This window comes from Bos grunniens, chromosome 3, assembly GCF_055505025.1.
Source record: "Bos grunniens cultivar Pamir isolate PY7600 chromosome 3, Bosgru_T2T1.0, whole genome shotgun sequence".
NCBI classification, from domain to species: Eukaryota; Metazoa; Chordata; class Mammalia; order Artiodactyla; family Bovidae; genus Bos; species Bos grunniens.
The window spans coordinates 109,279,649-109,303,407 of record NC_141167.1 but is presented as its reverse complement, the minus strand read 5'-3'; the positions used below and the strand labels follow the sequence as shown (position 1 = coordinate 109,303,407).

At 41.6% G+C, this 23,759-nt stretch overlaps 2 protein-coding genes across 6 annotated transcripts in view; both read left to right on the top strand.

Moving 5' to 3' along the window:
* The first annotated feature begins 1,119 nt into the window (after positions 1 to 1,119).
* On the top strand, positions 1,120 to 19,067 carry LOC147376742 (CD5 antigen-like). 3 transcript variants are annotated; one of them, XM_086393489.1, is made up of 7 exons: positions 1,120 to 1,265; positions 5,539 to 5,565; positions 7,620 to 7,943; positions 13,351 to 13,674; positions 14,924 to 15,235; positions 16,367 to 16,687; positions 18,068 to 19,067. In XM_086393489.1, exons 1-7 carry the CDS (start codon positions 1,238 to 1,240, stop codon positions 18,085 to 18,087), a joined length of 1,356 nt encoding a protein of 451 aa, XP_086249615.1. In that variant the 5' UTR covers positions 1,120 to 1,237; the 3' UTR covers positions 18,088 to 19,067. The 3 variants fall into 3 exon arrangements, with proteins under 3 accessions (XP_086249615.1, XP_086249614.1, XP_086249616.1); XM_086393488.1 differs by having other exon boundaries at positions 14,918 to 15,235; XM_086393490.1 differs by lacking the exon at positions 5,539 to 5,565 and having other exon boundaries at positions 14,918 to 15,235.
* Positions 19,068 to 23,561: 4,494 nt separating this feature from the next.
* The window catches only part of LOC147376741 (CD5 antigen-like), a 33,138-nt gene continuing 32,940 nt past the window's right edge, over positions 23,562 to 23,759 (top strand). For all 3 annotated transcript variants that reach the window (XM_086393492.1, XM_086393493.1, XM_086393491.1), the window contains exon 1: positions 23,562 to 23,695. In XM_086393492.1, coding sequence (XP_086249618.1) covers positions 23,668 to 23,695 — 28 coding nt within the window. In that variant the 5' untranslated portion in view covers positions 23,562 to 23,667. The remainder of the gene's footprint in view (positions 23,696 to 23,759) is intronic.

The following is a 23,759-nucleotide window of genomic DNA, read 5'->3' as shown; positions in this document are numbered from 1 at the left end:
CAGTGGGTGCCCAAGAAAATAAAGTCTGTCACTGTTTCCCCATCTATTTCTCATGAAGTGATGGGGCCAGATGCTATGATATTAGTTTTTTTAAAGTTGAATTTCAAGCCAGCTTTTTCACTCTCCTTGTTCACCCTCATCAAGAGGCTGTTTAGTTTTTTCTTTTCACTATTATTATTATTGAAGTGTAGTTGATTTAAAATGTTGTGTTAGTTTCAACTGTATAGCAAAGTGATTCATTTATACACACATATATATTTTCAGATTCTTTTCCCTTATAGATTATTACAAATATTGAATATACCTCCCTGTCCTATACTAACTGTTCCTCCTTGACCTGCATACAAGATTCTCAGGAGACAGGTAAGGTGGTCTGGGTCTCGCACTTCAGAATTTTCCAGTTTGTTGTGATCCACGCAAAGGTTTTAGCGTAGTCAATGAAGCAGAAGTAAATGTTTTTCTGGAACTCCCTGTCCATCATATCTTAGACTTAAGAACAACCTGATTTCGTTATGACAAGAACCTGCTTCCATTCAGTTTCCAAAGATGGGCATAATTCAGGACAAGCACAGAAGAGCAGATCCGTGTACTAGGCCCTCTACTTAGCACTGGAGAAGCTGGTTTGAGAGAAATAAATCAAGCCATATTTGCAAAGATTGGCATCTTGACTCTGGATTGCCATCCTGACTCTGGATTATGGTGGCTTCAAGGGCAACTTTGGAATTGTTCTATGATCTTTGGCCTCTATATTTTCCAGTCACTTCCATCTGGAAGGAAAGAATTGAAATTGGCTTATTAACCCCCACAAACCATACATGAGGATCAAGCATTGCTTGATCTTCTAATGTGAAATGGCCCTTATTCTTGGTACTTGCCTTTCCTTATGGGAGTTGTTTTCCTTGTTTACATAATGAGGGGACTAAAGCAGAGCTCCATGGAGCTGGGATTACAGCAGAACCAAAGCGTAGCAGCTTCGGATTTTTGTTTGTTTTCTTCATCTTTCTGCCAATTCCGGCCACCTCCCTTCCTCTGGGGCATGCTGAATTCAGCAAGTCCAGCTCTATCAGTCCTGACCTCTGAGCCCATTGGTTTCTAGTCATCTGATAAAGCCTCTGCTGCAGACAAGACTTGCCTCCTTCCCTTCTCACAGCACACTTTCAACCAAAGCTGCATATTCCTGTTGTGGGGCCTCCTTCCAGCCTTCTATTTCAGTTCACTATCTTCAGCCATCTGGGACATGGCTCTGTTTTTCTTCTTGATCTTTGGTGAGTATTTCTGCTCCTTTGGGTCCAGGCTTCAGAGTACTATGGAACTGCCCATCTGGTACAGATCTAGGTATCTTTCAGGGAAAGGCTCTTCCCTACACTCCTCCTTTCTCTATATCTGGTAATTATTCTAAATCCCCAAAGCCACTTAATCTATGCTGCTGCTACTGCTAAGTCGCTTCAGTCGTGTCCGACTCTGTGCAACCCCAGAGACGGCAGCCCACCAGGCTCCCCCGTCCCTGGGATTCTCCAGGCAAGAACACTGGAGTGGGTTGCCATTGCCTTCTCCAATGCATGAAAGTGAAAAGTAAAAGTGAAGTCTCTCAGTCGTGTCCGACTCCTAGCGACCCCATGGACTGCAGCCCACCAGGCTCCTCCGTCCATGGGATTTGCCAGGCAAGAGTACTGGAGTGGGTTGCCATTGCCTTCTTGGAATCTATACTCAATTTATAATCCATCTTGATTACTAGAAAACTTTATATTTCCCTATATTCACACTATTTATTCAGTAATAGTTTATACTATTGCTTTTTCACACAAATTTTCCTAAATGCACTATTTATAAAAAGACAAATAAATGGACCATGGGTAATAGCAAGAAAAGGAAGAAGAACTGCAGGACAAACACCTTTCATCGATCATATTGATTCCTCTCAAATGTATTTCATGTGTTTCCCTAGTTTTTCCCAGTTTCTTGTTGCTCAGATTAATTTACAGTATTTTGGGATTTTGGAATCAAAGAGATCTGGATTTCAGTTTTTGCTCTTTGATTTCTTAGCTGTCTGAATTTTAAAGTTATCATAGCCCTCAGAAATCTCATTTTCATCTATGAAGTAATGTTATGTTCCTCAGAGGTTTGTTAGGAGCCTTTCCACAAGATAAAAGAGCCTGCTAGGTCCCTTCCCTAATCAGTTACATCCATTTTAATTTTCCTGATGATCCAGTATACCACTGAAACCTACCGGCCTCTCAGTTGGGCATTTGTGTGTTCTATGCACAGTGCTGGTCACAGTCCTAAATGCCCATACACCCCTTATGTTACCTAGCAGATAGTCCCCCACCTCCTGTTGTGAAGTTACTATTGAATCTCTTAGGCTTATCTTCAGTTGCACCTCCTTCATGAAGTCTTTCTGATCTGTGATACTCATGGTGATCAACCCCACTACAGAGTTCTCAAGTCACCTTTGGGCTCTGTCACTTTCACACCTATCAGGCTCCTCACATTCAGTTTCCTTTGCGTATATACATGCTTTCTGTTCTTTATTAGACTTGTAGAGTGCTATGCATGATATAACCTTGAGTTTTAGGCAATTGCAGACAAAGTCTTTTTGAATCATGTTGTTATCAACCAATTATTTTTTTTTCTTTTTTTTGTTTTAATTTTATTTTATTTTTAAACTTTACAATATTGTATTAGTTTTGCCAAATATCGAAATGAATCTGCCACAGGTATACCCACATTCCCCATCCTGAACCCTCCACCCTCCTCCCTCCCCTCCCCTCCCTCTGGGTCGTCCCAGTGCACCAGCCCCAAGCATCCAGTACCGTGCATCGAACCTGGACTGGCGACTCGTTTCATACATGATATTATACATGTTTCAATGCTATTCTCCCAAATCTCCCCACCCTCTCCCTCTCCTACAGAGTCCATAAGACTGATCTGTACATTGGTGTCTCTTTTGCTGTCTTGTACACAGGGTTATTGTTACCATCTTTCTAAATTCCATATATATGTGTTAGTATACTGTATTGGTGTTTTTCTTTCTGGCTTACTTCACTCTGTATAATAGGTTCCAGTTTCATCCATCTCATTAGAACTGATTCAAATGTATTCTTTTTAATGGCTGAGTAATACTCCATTGTGTATATGTACCACAGCTTTCTTATCCATTCATCTGCTGATGGGCATCTAGGTTGCTTCCATGTCCTGGCTATTATAAACAGTGCTGCGATGAACATTGGGGTACATGTGTCTCTTTCCCTTCTGGTTTCCTCAGTGTGTATGCCCAGCAGTGGATCATAAGGCAAAGCAAATATTTGGAAGAAAATATTCCAGGACAAGTCAATGAAATAGATGGATTTGCCTAAAAAGCTCTAGGCTGGAAGTCCAATGATATAACTTCTTCAGAAAGATTCTATAAGATGGGGTGGTGTTGGGGGATGATGAGTTTTGAAGTTCAAAATACTGGGTTTCAGAGACCACTGATAGTCACAGCACTCTCTGTACAGCATTTGCTATTGTTCAGTAGCTAAGTCGTGTCTGTCTCTTTGCAACCCCCTGGACTGCAGCATGTCAGACTTCCCTGTCCTTCACCATCTCTCAAAGTTTGCATTGGGATGGAGCCTAATGAGTAGATGAGTCTGATTACAAAGAGATCTTGTAGGAAGAAACTCTGGTCATTCAAAGATGTGCTGATACTTAAACCTGGAAGTTTGGGAATTAGCATAGAACTGCTTTCTGCATTCTTAACCAGGTTCAGCAAACTACAGCCTGCAAACTAAGAATGGATATTACATTTTTAAACTGTGGGAAAAGTCAAAAGAATAATATTTTGTGGCACATGAGAATGACACAAAATCTAAATTTAATTGTTCATAAATAAAGGTTTATTGGAACACAGCCAGGCTTATTCATTTACATGTATATGGTTGCATTGACAGAGCTGATTGGTTATAACAGAGACTGTATAGCCCATGAAGCCTAAAATATTTGCTATTTGGCCTTTCACACAAAAGTTTGCTCACCATTGTCTAAATGCAGTGTCAGTGAACACAGAAAAATACTGCCATTTTCCTTTATGTGAAAGGTTGCTGCTATGAACTGTGAATGATGCTGGGATTCTTGGCCTCTGGAGGAGAGGCATTCAACCTGGGGCCAGTGATGAGGCTGGGTTGCCAGAGCTTTTTGTGTAATCAAGTTTTATTAAAGTATAAAAGAGATAGAGAAAGCTTCTGACATAGACATCTGAAGGGGAACACTTCCATGAGTAAAATATACTGATGTTTTGAGCCATTATGGGTTCTGAGTCTTTGGTGAACAGACTTGAAGAAACATAAATAAGGTAAATACATTAACATAGCTTAAGAAAAACATTTCCATAAGAAAAATGCATTGGTTAGCTCAAGGTTTGAGAAAAGTTAAGTTCAGGTGGAACCAGGTGTTGTCATGGCAACACAGAATTTTAAAAGAACCCTCCTTTTAATTTTGTATAGAGAAGGAAAACAAACAAACAAACATTTGACATTTGTAGTTTATTTCTTCCACTTGGGGACCACTAGCCTTCCTGCTTGTTACCCTCTCATATGCCTTTCAAGACATCTTTATCCTCCCCAACCATGCATCTGTTGTGGAATCCGGAGTTGCAAAGCATACCTCAGAGGACACTCAAGAGAGTGGAGTACAGTTTATTATGCCAGCAGGTCCAAGGGGAATAGTTCCCAACAAGGACCCTGATGTTTCTGAGAGGCCCAGTTTTATACACCCCCCCACCTGACCCCTGCCACCGCTATGTGACTGGTTACATGTTAGCAACCTCTTTGTTGTATATGATTGAGTTTTACAACAAATAGGTGCTAGGAGAACAAACAATTAAGGTTAAGGGGGGTGGGGGGGCAATGATTATACATCAAGGTGGATATCTCCATGGTTAATCTAACCGGGGCAGTCTGACCTCAACTACAATCTCCGTTTGTCATCCGTAGGGAAGGAAGTCTCCAGCAGACCTGGTTTTCACTAGCAAAGGTTTTCTCACTCTTGGGCAGGGTTCAGTCCCAGTTCACATCCAGTCTTTAAGATGGATGACAGGCTTCCAGATGGAGTCTCTCTTGCTTCTCTCACACTGGCCCCAACACATTTTCCCAGAAACCTCCAACATGTTTTCCTGTTGGACTCAGATACTACATCACCACACTTCTAGTTTAGGTGGTCATCACTGATCAATCTAATAGATTAAAATCGAAAATCAAATCTATCCATGCCTGGGGTAGAGCCAACATCAGATGGAAAGGGAACATGATAAGTCTAATAAGCCATGGTAGAATGGATCTTTTTGGCTCTTAGTTTCCATGTGTTTTTTTAGCCTGGTCATTCTAGGAGAAGAAGAAGAAGGAGAAGGTCTCAACAAGGTCTAACCTTGGAGGCTGTGTATTTACCTCTGTCTCACAAAGTTCAAGAAAACTTTCTAGAGAGTTGTGTTTTTGAACAAAGCTTTGGCAATTGACTACTTGATCTCATTCACTTCTTTCTCTCTTTCTTTCTTTTTTATTTGCTCAGCCTTTAGCACTGGACCTGGACTTCTAGGTAAGAATTTTGGGGTCCTAAGAGGGTGGACTTTCAGCTCTGGAGAGTGGAAATTTTGATTTCCTGTGGCCAGGGAGAGTGGCTGTGGTTCAAAAGAGCCCCAGTAGATTTTCTTTCTGGTTTCCCAACCCACCAGTCTTATATGGGTAGATTTCCACTTCCAAAACTTAGAGAAAACTTGAATGGTTTATACTGCAAAGGGATTCCTTTCCATTTGGCCTGTGTGACCCAAGATGTTAGCCCAGCTCTAGCTCCATTATGTAACAAAGCAGATGGTTTTCTTTCAGGCTCAGAAGATACCTCACCTCCTGGGAAATAAACTTTCTTCTGCCCTTCTATATTCTACTACTTCCTGGTCTCTCTGCCAACTTTAATGTTATCATTGAACTAGAAATGCACCAGCCTGTGTGCACCTCATGGTTTCATCAGCAGAGTGCAGGCTGGATTTCAGTGGCCACTGCCCACCTTTTCAAGGAGACTTTCAGCAGAGCACAAACAGTTCAACTGAGGAGAGAATGGGGAAGCACAAAGAGAATTAGTCTGTGGAAGAGGAAGCCTCTGGTGGTCCAAAAATCAAGGGGACTGGTTAAGGATTACGAGTTTCTTTGACATTGTCTCTTCAACCTATTCTTTCTCTTGATAGTAGAGGCTTTATGAAAGAGGGGCAGCTGCAACTCTGCTATGAATGTGGAGGATCTTACACCCTGCTTGATCAATTTGCTTCCTTAAAGAAATGCTGCTTCTGGGTCCCAGTCCAATACTCCAGATGACCTGGTTTTTCTTCTCTGGCCTCCAGAGTTATGCCTTGCTGCAAGTGCCAGGAGACAGCTGCTCTCTTTATATCCAGGGAGGGAGGACCCACCCTGGGTCTCTCAAGCCCTCAGCTAATAAAGTAGGCTAAAACACTGTCTAGGACACAACTGCCCTGATGAGCTCCTTTGTTCTTCTCTCTAACTTTTAAATCTTCTCAGCCCTTCTTTTCCCTTTAGCTGCACTTCTTTGATGTATATTCTCTTTCTCTCTCTTAAACACATTTCTTCTCTCCTACAATGTGATCTAGTCCTCTACTCCATGGAAAAGGAAAACTTATTTAAAACCAAAATTTGAGGGCTTCCCTGGTGGTCCAGCAGTTAAGATGCCACGCTTCCAATGCAGGGTGTTGGATTTGATCCCTGGTTGAGGAAGTAAGATCCCACATGCCATGTGGCATGGCCAAATAAAAAATAAGCCCAGAATTTTATAACTCAGAATAAAATAAAATAGCCTGTGCATGATCCTGATATCGAATATTTGCTAGAGCAAACAGTAATGCCTATCCTAACTCTAATCGTACTTACAATGATCCAGAAGTTATTTCTAGATAACTTTTCTTGAATTATATACACATGCCTTAAACTTCAGAGTGCAACAATGGTAACTTTTCTTAGTTTTTTATAGTTCAATTTTAATTTTTGTCTCTAACCTCCATTCCTCATGTAATTTCCCTCAAGAAATTATAGAAAAGAGGAGAGAAACAAGAAAAAATTAATAAATCAAATAGAAATTTCTCAATGCAGCTTAAAATCAACCAGGTCAGATGTCTTTCACCCAACTACTTCTTCTGGGGTTGATGCCATGTTCTAGGGAGTTTGTGCAGAGTTGAGACAAAGTAGTAGAAATTTGGGTCCTAAGAAATTGTATTACATTCACAGAGGTGTCTGAGTTGTTCCACGTAGCCCATGTTGTCATATACTGCTCATAGTCTGAAAGACCACAGGCCACAAATACAGAGTCAAAGGTAGGGATATTAAACCTGTTTTTCCAAGTTTCACCAAGGGCCAAAAAAAAAAAAAAAAGTTTAAATAATAATAATAATAAAAGAGTGTAGTAGAACCAGAACTCAGAGATGGTGTCCTGGAGCTCCTGTTCCTTGTCTTCCCTTTTGACCACTACTTTCTCACCCTTCAATTCTCCACATCCTGAAAATGGTAGTAGAATTCCAAGAAGACTGCATACATACCTGAGTACTCCCTGGGCCACTCCTAATCTCCAGCCAATATCTCATTTCTTTGCAGAGTCTCCTCCCAAAGTGCGACTGGTGAGAGGTCCCCATCGCTGTGAAGGGCGGGTGGAAGTGGAACGGAATGGCGAGTGGGGCACTGTGTGTGATGATGGCTGGAACATGAAAGACGTGGAAGTGGTGTGCCGGGAGCTGGGCTGTGGAGCAGCCAAGGGGACACCAAGTGGTAATTTGTATAAGCCACTGGCAGATGAAAAACAAAAAATCTTCATCCAAGACGTCAACTGCAATGGGACGGAGGATGAATTGATTGAATGTGACCGGGTGGAAGACGTTTTTGATTGCTCCCACAGCGAGGATGCAGGGGCAATATGTGAGAGTGAGTATGGCAGGACTCAAAGACTATATGCCAACTGCCCATACCCCGCATGACCAGTCTTTGTCCTCTTTATCTTTATTCTCCACCATGAACTAATGGTTAACTGATTCCTGTCCTTCACTTCCCACTCTTTCTCAACTGTGGACCCTGGAGACAAACATCCTCATCTAGAACTGTTACTTCTCCTTGGTTGAGCAGTGGCACTAGTGATAAAGAACCCACCTGCCAATGCAGAGACTTAGAGACGTGGGTTCAGTCCCTGGGTGGGGAAGATCCCCTGGAGGAGGGCACAGCAACCCATTCCACTATTCTTGCCTGGAGAATCCAATGGACAGAGGAGTTTGGTGGGCTACAGTCCATAGGGTCACACAGCGTTGGACACGACTGAAGCGACTTAGCATGCACACTTGGTTGACCTAATGATTTTCTCTTAGTTTCAATCTTAGTTTTTCTTTGTTTCAAGAAAACAAAGAACCTGAATCTGATTCCAAGAACCTGATATCCAAGACCTGATTCTCTTTTTCACACACACAAACATGCACAGATCTAATAACCACTAAACATTTGTATCTAAAGCTCAGTTGGAATTATGGGGAAGAAATGAGCTCCCAAAATATAATGTAAGTTTTTCAGTTCTCAAGGAGACTATCATCTAGTTAGGTAGACAGGAGATGCTCATAGGAAACCAACACACAACAACTGTGTATATATATATATGTATGAATGAGTGCATGCTCAGTCGCTTCAGTTGTGTCTGACTCTTTGTGACTCTATGGACTGTAGTCTGCCAGTCTCCTCTGTCCATGGGATGCTCCAGGCAAGAATACTGGAGTGGGTTGCCATGCCCTCCTCCAGGAGATATTTTCCACCCAGGGATTGAACCCAGGTGGATTCTGAACTCACTGAGCCACCTGGGAATCCTATATATATATATATACATGTATTCATATACAACAATTATATATATAGTATATATTATATTAATATATATGTATATAATAGACTAGTCCCTTAGCCAAATCACAGTCTAATTGAAAAGGACATAGACACACAGAAAGTTATTAATGCATAGAAAGCAAATATATGAAAGGAATAAAGGAATACAACAACAATTACATATATATATATATAGGCATTAGAAATTTGGGCCTTGAGCAATTGTAGTTCATTCTTATAGGTATCTGAGTCATTCATTGTAGCCCATATTTTCATATACTGTTCATAGTCTGATAAACCACAAGCCACAAGTCCAAATGTTGTCCCTCCAGGTACAACAGTCCTCTCCCTGAAGGCTTGGCAAACTTAGATCTTCTTTATCACTATATCTCTCTGGGCTGAGAGGACTTGATGGGATTGCTTCAAGCCTATTAAATAGAATCCTCTTGAGGACAGCAATGCTAACTATCTTGATCATCACTGTTCTCTGTGTTCATAAAACAGTACTTGGAATGTAGTATCCAGAAGTTTGTTTCCTGATAGGCTTGTCCCTTGTCTCCCTACACAGTCCTCTGTACTTCATGTCTAAGTTTTGATTTCCTCAGAATTTACCTGGACCTGGAGAAGGAAGTGGCAACCCACTCCAGTATTCTTGCCTGGAGAATCCCATGGACAAGAGGGCCTGGCAGACTACAGTCCACGGGGTTGCAATAGTCAGACACGACTTAACGACTAAACCACCACCACCACCACATGCAGGTGACATCACCCTTATGGCAGAAAGCAAAAAGAAACTGGGGAAACTCTTGATGAAAGTGAAAGAGGAGAGTGAAAAAGCTGGCTTAAAACTCAACATTCAGAAAACTAAGACCATGGCATCCGGTCCTATCACTTTATGGCAAATAGACAGGGAAACAATGGAAAGAGTGACAGACTTTATTTTCTTGGGCTCCAAAATCACTACAAATGGTGACTGCAGCCATGAAATTATAAGACGTTTGCTCCTTGGAAGAAAAGCCATGACCAACCTAAACAACATATTAAAAAGCACAGACATTACTTTGCCAACAAAGGTCCAACTAGTCATAGCTATGGTTTTTCCAGTAGTCATGTATGGATGTGAGGGCTGGACCATAAAGAAGGCTGAGCGCCAAAGAATTGATGCTTTTGAACTGTGGTGTTGGAGAAGACTCTTGAGAGTCCCTTGACTGCAAGGAGATCAAACCAGTCAATCTTATAGGAAATCAGTCCTGAAAATTCATTGGAAGGACTAATGCTGAAGCTGAAGCTCCAATACTTTGGCTATCTGATGCAAAGAACTGACTCCTTGGAAAAGACCCTGATGCTGGGAAAAACTGAAAGCAGGAAGAGAAGGGGATGTCAGAGGATGAGATAATTGGATGGCATCACTGACTCGAAGGACATGAGTTTGAACAAGCTCTGGGAATTGGTGATGGACAGGGAAGCCTGGCGTCCTGCAGTCCATGGGGTCACAAAGAATCAGACATGACTAAGCTACTGAAGTTAACTGAACTGAACTGGGAGGTACTCTGGGTAATATAGAGACTTGAATAATATCTGCTTCTTGACATTCAAAGATTCTTAATTTAGCAGGTAACACACACATATGTAAATGACTTAAATACAGCACAAATTGCTGTTTAAAAAATAAACTAAATGCATAAGGAAGTTTAAAAATAAAAAAAAAGAATTTACCTGGAGACTCTGTGAAGCCCATCTCCCACTCCAAACACGTACAGTCTTCTAGACCCAGTTTTAGGGCTCTGAGACTTTGAGGCTCTGACTCTTCCCTTACTCAGCACTCTCTGTATTTCTTCTGAGCCAGGTTCTTGGACATGGAAAATGTCATGAGAAGTAGCAAGGGTGGTTGGGAGTGGATCACTGATACTGAGAGAGAGAGTCAGGTTGTTTAGCCCAAATTATATCTAGACATCTCCATGCTTTCAGTGCAGGGGAAATAGGTTCAATCTGTAGTCAAAGAACCACAATCCCACAGTGGCTAGAATGAAAAGCACATTACAGAAAGTTAATCAGGATGAAAAATCACAGGGTTATGTCCCAGATTAAGGGACAAGATAAAGCCCCAGAAAAACAACTAAAGGAAGTAGAGATAGGCAACCTTCCAGTAAAAGAATTCAGAATAATCATGGTGAAGATAATGATAGTAAAGATCATAGGATCTCAGAAATAGAATGGAGAAGATGGAAAAAATGTTTGCCAAAGACCTGTAAGAACTAAAAAACCAACAGAGATGAACCATACACTAGAAGGAATCAGTAGCAGAATAACTGAGGCAGAAGAACAGATAAGTGACCTGGAGGACTTCATGGTGAAAATCGCTGCCACAGAACAGAATATAGAAAAAAGAATGAAAACAATGAATACCAGACTGAGAGACCTCTGAGACAACAGTAAACACTCTAGCATTTGCATTATAGGGGTCCCAGAAGGAGAAGAGAGAAAGGACCGAAGAAAATATTTGAAAAGTAGATGAAAATTTCCCTAACGTGGAAAAGAAATAGTTAAAAAAGTCCAGGAAGTGCAGAGTCCCAGGCAGGATAAATTCAAGGAGGAACACACTGAGACACACACATAGTAATCAAACTGACAAACGTTAAAGACAAAGATAAAATATTAAAAGCAACAAGGGAAAAATGACAAATAACATATAAGGGAACTCCCACGAGGTTGTAAGCTGATTTCTCAAGAGAAACTCTACAAGCCAGAAGAGAATGGTATGATATATTTAAAGTGAAGAAAGAAAAACCTGCAACTAAGAATACATTACCCAGCAAGACTCCCAATCAGATTTGATGGAGAAATCAAAAGCTTTCCAAACAAGCAAAAGTTAAGTGAATTCAGCACCACCAAACCAGCTTTACAACAAATGCTAAAGAAACTTCTCTAGGCAGGAAACACAAGAGAAGGAAAAGACATACACAAAATAAACCTAAAACAATTAAGAAAATGGTAACAGGATCATACATATGGAAAATTAACTTAAATGTAAATGAATTAAATACACCAACCACAAGACTTAGACTGACGGGGTGGATGAGAACATGTGCATGTATGCACTTACACTTATCATAGCACTCTACTTAACTCCCCAAATTATATGTAATTTTTTTATATTGCTAGGTTAATCATGTTTCTATAATGCCTTGCAATTGTAGTTATCTTTTATTTTTTGTCTGGCTATTGATTGTGAAACTAAAACATCTTTTGTTATTGTCATTGTGTAATTAGTGGCTTTTTAATACCATTGGCCATTTTTCTGGTCAACAGAAAAATATAAGAATTCCATATCACTAAAACTACCTTTTAATAGAAAAACCTGTAGTCACTTTTCAAAATCCAGATGCATATTAGAATTATCTTGGAAATTTTTGAAAAATGCAAATTCTGAGGGACTGCTTTTTATTTCCAAAGCTCCAGTTGCATTTCTAATGAGCCACCATGTTTAAAAACAACTGGATATATGATGACCTTTTACTTTTATCTGGTCTGTTTCAATTTTTCTATTTCATGTTCAGTGCTTCATGTTTTAGTTTCATTTAGTTTACGTTTTCCAGTTTCTCCATCATTTTTTTTTTTTGATGTTCTCTCTCAAGCCTTTATCAAGCATAGTAGAAAAACCTTGGTATACATATATATATATAGTTTGTATAATATATATATTTTAGAAAATATATAATTTTTTGCTTAGCTAAAACACTTATGACTTTTTGCCTTCACTTGTTTGACCTAGTATGAATAGAATGCTAGATTTCTAATTTATATTCACTCAAAACTTTGATATAGTTCCACATATTTTGGCCTCTAGGATCACTTCTGGTAATCTAGAAAGTTTATTATCTTAGATTTTAAAAAAAACTGAATGAGGCTTGAAAGTTCTAATCCAATTCTGAGAATATAAAGGAATACTATGTTGTTAAAACAAACAAACAGGGAGCTAACTTGTGATACAGTATTATTAGCTGAAATACAGATTTTGTTCAAATTTCACACAAAATGCATATATATATGCTATACTTTATTTGGCAGAAAGGTAATTATAAGACAAACTAAAATTTTATGCAACGTATTTATGATCATTATAGCATGGTGCATCTTAATTCCTGTTAGAAAATATACTTTTGAAATAATCATATGAAGCACTAATTTGTACCAAATCCAAAGGTAGGGATATTAAGCCTGTTTTTCCAAGTTTTGCAAAGGGCCAAATGAAAATACAGTTTAAATAATAATAATAATAATACAAGAGTGTAGCAGAACCAGAACTCAGAGATGGAGTCCTGGAGCTCCTCTTCCTTGTCTTCCCTTTTGACCCCCACTTTCTCACCCTTCAGTTTTCCACATCCTGAAAGTGGTAGAAGAATTCCAAAACACTGCATACATACTCTCTGGGCCACTCCTAATCTCCAACCAATATCTCATTTCTTTGCAGAGTCTCCTCCCAAAGTGCGACTGGTGAGAGGTCCCCATCGCTGTGAAGGGCGGGTGGAAGTGGAACGGAATGGCGAGTGGGGCACTGTGTGTGACAATGGCTGGAACATGAAAGACGTGGAAGTGGTGTGCCGGGAGCTGGGCTGTGGAGCAGCCAAGGGGACACCAAGTGGTAATTTGTATAAGCCACTGGCAGATGAAAAACAAAAAATCTTCATCCAAGACGTCAACTGCAATGGGACGGAGGATGAATTGATTGAATGTGACCGGGTGGAAGACGTTTTTGATTGCTCCCACAGCGAGGATGCAGGGGCAATATGTGAGAGTGAGTATGGCAGGACTCAAAGACTATATGCCAACTGCCCATACCCCGCATGACCAGTCTTTGTCCTCTTTATCTTTATTCTCCACCATGAACTAATGGTTAACTGATTCCTGTCCTTTACTTCCCACTCTTTCTCAACTGTGGACCCTGGAGACAAACATATCCTCATCTAGAACTGTTACTCCTCCTTGGTTGAGCAGTGGCACTAGTGATAAAGAACCCACCTGCCAATGCAGAGACTTAGAGACGTGGGTTCAGTCCCTGGGTGGGGAAGATCCCCTGGAGGAGGGCACAGCAACCCACTCCAGTATTCTTGCCTGGAGCATCCAAGGGACAAAGGAGTTTGGTGGGCTACAGTCCATAGGGTCACACAGCGTTGGACATGACTGAAGCGACTTAGCACGCACTTGATTGACCTAATGATTTTGTCTTAGTTTCAATCTTAGTTTTTCTTAGTTTCAATCTATCCAAGAACCTGATTCTCTTCTTCACACACACAAATATGCACAGATCTAATAACCACTAAACATATGTATCTAAAGCTCAGATGGAGTTATGGGGAAGAAATGAGCTCCCAAAATATAATGTAAGTTTATCAGTTCTCAAGGAGTCTATCATCTAGTTAGGTAGACAGGAGATGCTCATAGGAAACCAACACACAAGAATTGTGTATATATACATATGCATGAGTGCATGCTCAGTCACTTCAGTTGTGTCTGACTCTTTGTGACCCTATGGACTGTAGTCTGCCAGTCTCCTCTGTCCATGGGATGCTCCAGGCAAGAATACTGGAGTGGGGTGCCGTGCCCTCCTCCAGGACATCTTTTCCACTCAGGAATTGAACCCAGACAGGTTTCCTGAGTCTCCTGCATTGCAGGTGGATTCTGTACCCACCGAGCCACCTGGGAAGCCAATACATACACACACACACACACATATACAACAATTGTATACATATAATTGCTATATTTCTTTATTCCATTCATATATTTGCTGTCTATGCATTAATAATTTTCTGCGTGTCTATCTACTTTTCCATTAGACTGTGATTTGCCTAAGGGACTAGTCTATGTTTCTCTTTGTTATCCCACAGTTTGTTATTAGACAAACAGTCACCAAATGTTTGTGCCCAATGCTGACGTCTCATTCTTATTTCTGAGAAAGATTCAGAGTTAGGAGCCCCCTTATGTGGGAAGGCTATGTTCTTGCAGGGAGCAGAAACTTAATCTTTCTTTTCCCACAGTTCCAGAGACTGTGAGGCTGGTTGGTGGCCCTGGGCGCTGCAAGGGGCGCTTGGAGGTGAAGCACCAAAAGCAATGGGGCACCGTGTGCAAAGCAGGCTGGCATCTCTCAGCTGCGAAGGTGGTGTGCCGGCAACTGGGGTGTGGGAAGGCCACACTGATCAAAAGATGTTGTGACAAGGATACCCAGGGCCAAGGACTCATCTGGCTGAGCAATGTATCATGCTCCGGACGGGAAGAAGACCTTCAACACTGCCTTTCTGGGCTTGAGGGGTATAATAACTGCACCCATGATGAGGATACATGGGTCGAATGTGAAGGTAATACCTGTAAGTCCAGTGACTAGGTTTATTCATGAATTTGATTAAATAGAGTTCTATTTAATCAGTGTTTATAAAGAACTACTCTGGTAGCTCAGCTGGTAAAGAATCTGACTACAATACAGGAGACCCTGGTTTGATTCCTGGGTCTGGAAGATCCCCTGGAGATGGATAGGCTACCTACTTTAGAATTCTTGGGCTTCCCTGGTGTGTCAGATGGTAAAGAATCTGCCCACAATGTGGAAGACCTGGGTTCAATCCCTGGGTTGGGAAGATCCCCTGGAGGAGGTCAGGGCAACCCAGTCCATTATTCTTGCCTGGAGAATCCTCATGGACAGAGGAGCAGAGTCAAACAGGACTGAGTGACTAAGCTCAGCACTCATGGAGCAAATAACCATGGCAAAGCTATTTAATTGTGCTGCTCATCAATTCTCTTGTTTTTAAAATGTAGCTAATGATACTTGCCTTTGTACATGAAAATGCTTTAAACAGTATTAAGTGCTGCTCCTGCTGCTGCTGCTGCTGCGTCGCTTCAGTCGTGTCTGACTCTGTGCGACCCCATAGACAGCAGCCAACCAGGCTTCCCCTCTCTGGGATTCTCCAGGCAAGAACACTGGAGTGGGTTGCCATTTCCTTCTCCAATGCATGAAAGTGAAAAGTGAAAGTGAAGTCACTCAGTTGTGTCCAACTCTAGCGACCCCATGAACTGCAGCCCACCAGGCTCCTCTGTCCATGGGATTTTCTAAGCAAAAGTACTGGAGTGGGGTGCCATTGCCTTCTCCAGTATTAAGTGCTAGATTAATATAAAATATAATTATATTGAATTGTATATAATAGGGATAGGACACACAATTCCATGTACTTGTTGAACTCTTCAATTAAAAAAAAACTACTAGAAAGTTATTCATAAGTATTAGATTTTTATAAACTAGATGGGAAAGTAAAAGGTCTTATTTAAGAAACAGACCTGGGGCACATGGATTGGAAACTAGAACAAGGGCTATTATCACAGAAATGCAGGCAGGTAGAGAGCTTCAGAAGTGCTGATGGGATTTGAATGAGGATGTAGATGATGTTTTTTTTTTTTTTTTTCCTTCTTTCCATGCCCCACTCCATCCCCTGACCCTGCAGATCCCTTTAAATTGAGGCTGGTAAATGGAGACACCAGCTGCTCTGGAAGACTGGAGGTGCTGCATAAGGGCATATGGGGCTCTGTCTGTGATGACGGCTGGGCGAAAAAGGAGGAGCAGGTGGTGTGCCAGCAACTGGGCTGTGGAAAGCCAATCTTTGTACCTGCCAAAGCACGGAAGAAGTTTGTCCCTGGAGATGGGCGCATCTGGCTAGATGATGTCCATTGCAAAGGGGAAGAGCAGTCCCTGGAGCAGTGTCAGCATAGGTCCTGGGGGTATCATGACTGCAACCACAAGGAAGATGTGGTTGTATTCTGCTTGGGTAAGCTCCGTAGATTGAACCCTTGGGGACTGGCATGGAGGGAGGTGAAGAAGCGGGTGGTGGGGTGTGAACTCTGAGGGTAAGTGTTATTCTACTACTGCTGCGCAGCTGCCCATAATAGTTAGCTACTTTGTGTTACTTCAAGGGATTACTTGAGACTCCTAGTCATGGATAGAATGATAATAATAGTTTAAAAATCCCATACCATTCAGTTATTGCATGTGAGAACAAAAGAGGTTTTGAAAATTATTGAATTGACACCTTTATATTAAATCTGAAGAGAGTAAGAGTCAGAGAAAAGAAGCAACTTTCCAAAATCATAAAAATTGTTTTCAAATGATGGAGCAGAACTAAAATGACCAGTCTTGGCTCAGCCCAGGATTAGTTGACTTAGAGGACCCCAGGTCTCAAACTGTAAGTTAGAACTGTAGGAGATGGTCCCACTTCCTTCTACCTATTGTCACTACCCAGATTTTAAATTGATCTGTGGGAATGGGGCTGGGGGAGGGGGCTCTTTGTGAATATCCATGAGAGTGTCTTTTCAGAGAAGCCAGGATTCCAGCTGTAAATTGTAGACCTCCCTCTACTGTTGGGCTTCCCTTGTGGCTCAGCTAGTAAAGAATCTGCCTGCAATGTGGGAGACCTGAGTTTGATCCCGGGATGGCAAGATCCCCTGGAGAAGGGAAAGGCTACCCACTCCAGTATTCTGGCCTATGGAATTCCATGGACAGTATAGTCCATGGGGTCTCAAAGAGTTGGACATGACTGAGCAACTTTAACTTTCACTTCACAGGAGAGTAAAGGCAGAAAACTTGTCCCCATATGAGTCAGGAAATGCTAAGCATAGCCCTTGGGTGGCTGACTCAAGAGAGTCACAACTCTGAAGCCCAGCTTTGTAATAGTGTGGGATGTGGCACGCAGGGCTGCCTGGTTACCTACTCAGGGAATTGTGTAAGAGCTGAGAGATGATAAAAAATGTGAAGAGCAGCTACTGCCCAGAAAAGGAGGGCTTTAGTCATGGAAGACTAGTGTTTGAATCTTGAGCCTGCCATTATGAGGCTAGTTAATCTTAGCTAGTAAAAAGGAGATACTTGCTCCATTTCTCTCGAAGAGCTTTGTGATTGTGGAGGGTGAGAAGTGCTAATATAAGTGAATATGGTTTGTGACTCACATGGGAGCTGGTTGAATATGTCTAGGGCACTGAACTAGATTCTGACGTGGTTCACATCAGTGTGAGATAGGTATGTGATTAGGATCTGGGAGGGTCTCCCTTTCCTATTCTGGGAACCAGTCTTCTTTCTTGATCTTTTTGAGCTTGAATGAAATAATCCCTTCTTGACTTGTCCCCATCCTTACTGTACATTCTTCTTCTCTTTACAGAAGGGCAGCCTGACATTTGATGTTTGGCCTGACTCCAGCAGGGCCTGAGTGTCCTTTGCTTTCTCCTGGTCTCAAATGGCTTAGTGCAAGTGCTGGGCCTGCAGGCTCAGCTCCCACTCCCTCAGCCCCTAAGCAAGAATCTGAACACTCTGCTCTCAGAGCCAAGCACCCCCATCACCTCCTGGAGATATGAGTTGTTGAATTCTCTCTTGCCAAGGAAGATGACCTCCCAGTCACCTGCTCTTCACTGCTGACCCTCTGGCATTGATTCTGGCCCCTCCTGCTTCTTTTTAACCAGCCTGGGATCCCCAGGTCTGTTCATTTGACCACTACAGGACATTTCTAAGACCAAACCTACATGTCTGTAAAGAACATGAAAGGAAGGAGACAACAAAAGGAACATTTGAAGGGGAATATGGGTAAATAATGAGATGAAACTTGAGGGAAAGCTCTTTGAATGCTTTTTCTCAAGCCTTCAACACTTTTTCTTAACCTTCAACAATTAACATCTCACTATTCTCCTGTGGTCTGATAGAAACAGACACATTCTTTCAAGAGCAGAGCAGTATCCTGTAATCCTAGACCTTTTCATGACACCTGGAAAAGAAATATCACACCCTCTGAATGCCCATAATAAAATACCTTTGTTGACTATCCATATACAACTTGCCAACATGGTGTGCATTTAACAAGAAGAATCCCACAAATGTATTTTAATTTCCCCAGGAAAAATGTATGGACCTGAGACTAGAAGGGAAAGGAAGAGATGCAGAAAGAATTTGGGGGAATCCATCGTTGTGCCTCATGCCAATTGGATGATATCATTTTAATTTTGTCAACTCAGATTTTAGGGTCTGTAAGTCTGATGCAAGACAGAATGATACTAAGGAGAGAATCATGGCTTGGTTCTACAAACTAAAAACTTCAGGCTCTGAGACTGAGTTGAGTACCTGTTATGTGTCTGCATTTATGCTTGCTAATAAAGTAGATGTTAAACAGGCTCAAGAGTTGCCTCTCTGTGTGGTATGCTCTTTCTACCCAAGGGGAAAGCAGGTGCATCAGTTTACAGGGGTGGCCTTACAGGTAGGATTAGCTAGAAGAGAACCTGCTGGCAGATGCAGTCATGTGTGTAATACAGCTCTCTCCTCTGGATGGAGAACTTTCTATTTCCTATCATGGGAAAAATAGAGAAACTTAGCTTCATGAAAGAGAAGATGACCTAACAGACACTTTGGTATCGATCATGTCTACTCAAAGAGATTTTGCCTCTGTTTGATCAGTTATCTCAGGTCTTCCTGATTTTCCTCACAGATTAGTATCATGTTCCCTAAACCATGTAATATCAATTGGGTTGGCCAAAAGTTCATTTGGGTTTTCCCATAACATCTTATGGACAAATCTGAATGAACTTTTTGACCAACCCAGCAGAATCTAGAGACCTGCTAAACTGCCTTGACTGAGTCATTGAAAAGCTCTTTTATCCTAAGTAGAGTAGAACAAGGTTGGAATTTCACAAAAGAAATTTTGATTTCCTTTTAATTTTACATTAAAAGTTCTTCAGTAAAATTCTAGCCAGTAAGACACCTGAGAACCAGTCAGATAAAAGCAACAGCTGTTGGAGGAGGCCAACTGATCCAAAAAAGCAAGAAGGCAAGACATGACAAGCCTAAAAGGTAGACTTAGAGGTCTAATAAGAATGTGTCATTAAAGAGGAAATTGAGAAGCTGAAGGACAAGGTTGACACTAGCCTGCTAGCACAGTCCAGGAGAAAAGTGTCTCCTGACCCAAGAATATGGCTGTTTATCTTGATTTCCAAAGTGGACATGTGTAAAAATAGTGTATCAGAGCCTGAAGAAATTAGCATAGTGACAACGACTGAGTGCTCATGAACAGTCATGTGTGTTTCTTCTTCCTGGACATGCCGCGAGTCCATCCCAGGTTTGTCTTACTAGAAGGTACCCCAGCCAGATTTCTACCCCTGCCCTGGCAAGGCAATGGAGTAAAGTGGACCTCTGCATTCAATGAAAATGTTACCCCTTGAGTATTTTAGGAGTTGCCAGTTGGCATATGCATTATTCCCGAAGAATCTGTCCTGTAACTGGCATCTCCTGACCCTTGCCCCATTCCAGATTCTAGCAACTCCCAAACTGCTCCGCATGCACATGCTCACTACACATTCCTACAGGAGTCCTGAGCAGCAGTGGGCCTCCAGGCCTGTGGAGCTGGAGCCACACACCAAGATTAAGTAAGCATCTACTTAATCTCCAGTAGGGAGGGAGACACTTTTCTCCTGGACTGGAAATTTACCCTGAGGCTGCAGCTGCAAATTGGCCACACTCAGTCCCCATTTGGACTTGTTTCCTGGTGGTCCCAGGCTCCTTCAGCCACCAGGGCTGCCAGGGGTCCTTTTATCTAGGTGGGACCATTCTCACAGCGGAAATGATGCCACTTCACATCAAGGCAGGTAACAACAGTCTGCCTTCTCCATGCTGTTTCTCTTCCTAACTGACTTGTTAGAGAAGACCCCCAGGTTCTCAGTTCAGTTTAGTGGCTCTCACTTGTGGGTTCAGTCCCACCCAGCTCTAAAGGCAATTCTATATAAGATAGGTGCACATTAAAATCCTTGTCCCAGCACAAGTGCCAGGACTGAGTCTTTCTGGAAAAATAGCCTATCCCATTATTATGGTTGTGGGTGGCTGATTGACTTAGTATCCTATTAGCTGTTCAGATTGTCTTTTCATAATGCAAACCCCAGATAGACAGAATACTTACTTCCTGCCAGGTTTTTCTCTTAGAGACCCTAAAGCCCCACTCTGAGTACTCTAGTGAAGACTCAGAGAGGGTCCCTCCTTCAAGGGATCTTTGCTACCCAGGGATTGAATGTACATCTCTTATGTTTCCGGCATTGACAGGTGAGTTCTTTACCACTAGCACAACCTGGAAAGCCTTCTAAACTGCATATGCTCCTTCATTTTGTGTGTCTGTGTGTGTGTCCTTAGCATAATGCTCTTTCTGGCCAAAACAGCTTCCTTTCTCTTTCTTCATGTTCTTGACTCTGTTAATAAAATACTATAGTCTGGAAAAAACTTTCATCTTTATTTTTCTCTCCTTTTCTTTCACTTAATTTTCCATATGAGTTGGGGAGAAATATATCTCAGTCTTGAAGCTTGAGCTCTCTGGTCGATTTGTCTGCCCACAGGATATATGAAGTCTTTTCTCCTTCATGTGTGATCAGTAGGGCACGTGTGACTCCTGAAGGATAAAGATAAATGCATAGGGTCTTGGATCCCAGTTGCAACCTAATGTAGATTCCAGTAAAGCTAATATTCTGAGCCTTTTCTGAATTCTGTGTCTGTTATTGCATCATTTCAGAATCTGCAGAAGGTAGAATGTGAGTAATAAGCATTTACAAACTATTTATAACTTTTCACCATCCGGATCCTACTAATACTTTTATATCATCTAGTGTTTTTAAAATTCAACATCAGTGTCTCCTGACATCTGACCACCACACAGTCTGTGATTCAGTCATTCCATAGTAGTTCTTATTGCTTAAACAGGTAATGCTGTTTCATTTGTCTACATATGGACAACAAAGTCTTTTCTCATTCTGATTCTCCATTCTATTTATTCTTTAATTCCTGTTCAACTGTCATCATCTCTCTGAAGTCTATTATTAGCCCCAAATAAAGGTGATCATTTCTTCAATTGTGTTCCCAAAGTTTCTTATACTTTCCTTTCTTATAGCTGTGTTTACATGCTATTACAATTAGTTCAGTTCAGTTCAGTCGCTCAGTTGTGTCTGACCCTCTGCAACCCCATGGATTGCAGCACGTCAGTTTTCAGTGTCCATCAACAACTTCCAGAGCTTGCTCAAACTCATGTCCATCGAGTCAGTGATGACATCCAACCATCTCATCCTCTGTCATCCTCTTCTCCTCCTGCCTTCAATCTTTCCCAGCACCAGGGTCTTTTCCAATGAGTCAGCTCTTTGCATCAGGTGGCCAAAGTATTGGAGTTTCAGCTTCAGCATCAGTCCTTCCAATGAATATTCAGGACTGATTTCCTTCAGGATGTACCGGTTTGAACTTCTTGCAGTCCAAGGGACTCTCAAGAGTCTTCTCTAGCACCACAGTTTTAAAGCATGAATTCTTTGGGACTTCTTTATGGTCCAACTCTCACATCTGTACATGACTGTTGGAAAAACCATAGCTTTAACTATAAGAACCTTTGTTGGCAAAGTGATGTCTCTGCTCTTCAATATGTTGTCTAGGTTTGTCACAGTTTTTCTTCCAAGGAGCAAGCGTCTTTTAATTTCATGGCTTCAGTCACCACCCACAGTGGTTTTGGAGCCCAAGAAAATAAAGTCTTTCACTGTTTCCACTGTTTCCCCATCTATTTGTCATGAAGTGATGGGACCAGATGCTATGATATTGGATTTTTTTTAAAGCTGTATTTCAAGCCAGCTTTTTCACTCTCCTTGTTCACCCTCATCAAGAGTCTGTTTAGTTTTTTCTTTCCACCATTATTATTATTGAAGTATAGTTGATTTACAATGTTGTGTTAGTTTCAACTGTATAGCAAAGTGATTCAGTTATAAACACACATATATTTTCAGATTCTTTTCCCTTATAGGGTACTACAAATATTGAATATACCTCCCTGTCCTATACTAACTGTTCCTTCTTGACCTGCATACAAGATTCTCAGGAGACAGGTAAGGTGGTCTGGGTCTCGCACTTCAGAATTTTCCAGTTTGTTGTGATCCACACAAAGGTTTTAGTGTAGTCAGTGAAGCAGAAGTAAATGTTTTTCTGGAACTCCCTGTCCATCATATCTTAGACTTAAGAACAACCTGATTTCATTACGACAAGAACCTGCTTCCATTCAGTTTCCAAAGATGGGCATAATTCAGGACAAGCACAGAAGAGCAGATCCGTGTACTAGGCCCTCTCCTTAGCACTGGAGAAGCTGGTTTGAGAGAAATAAATTAAACCATATTTGCAAAGATTGGCACCTTGACTCTGGATTGCCATCCTGACTCTGAATTATGGTGACTTCAAGGGCAACTTTGGAATTGTTCTATGATCTTTGGCCTCTATATTTTCCAGTCACTTCCATCTGGAAGGAAAGAATTGAAATTGGCTTATTAACCCCCACAAACCATACATGAGGATCAAGCATTGCTTGATCTTCTAATGTGAAATGGCCCTTATTCTTGGTACTTGCCTTTCCTTATGGGAGTTGTTTTCCTTGTTTACATAGTGAAGGGACTAAAGCAGAGCTCCATGGAGCTGGGATTACAGCAGAACCAAAGCGTAGCAGCTTCGGATGTTTTGTTTGTTTGTTTTCTTTTGTTTTCATCACCTTTCTGCCAATTCCAGCCACCTCCCTTCCTTTGGGACATGCTGAATTCAGCAAATCCAGCTCTGTCAGTCCTGACCTTTGAGCCCATTGATTTTTGGTTGACTGATAAAGGCTCTGGTACAGACAGGACCTTTCCCTCCTCACAGCACACTTGCAACCAAAGCTGCATATTCCTGTTGTGGGGCCTCCTTCCAGCCTTACATTTCAGTTCACTATCTTCAGCCATCTGGGACATGGCTCTGTTTTTCTTCTTGATCTTTGGTGAGTATTTCTGCTCCTTAAGGTCCAGGCTTCAGAGTACTCTGGAACTTTGATTGGGGGAAGC

Coding starts and splice junctions, on each gene's coding strand:
- LOC147376742 (XM_086393488.1), top strand. CDS start 1,238: ATGGCTCTGTTTTTCTTCTTGATCTTTG. Junction 5,566..7,619: donor CACTGGACCTGGACTTCTAG/GTAAGAATTTTG, acceptor ATTTCTTTGCAG/AGTCTCCTCCCAAAGTGCGA. Junction 16,688..18,067: donor TGTGGTTGTATTCTGCTTGG/GTAAGCTCCGTA, acceptor TTCTCTTTACAG/AAGGGCAGCCTGACATTTGA.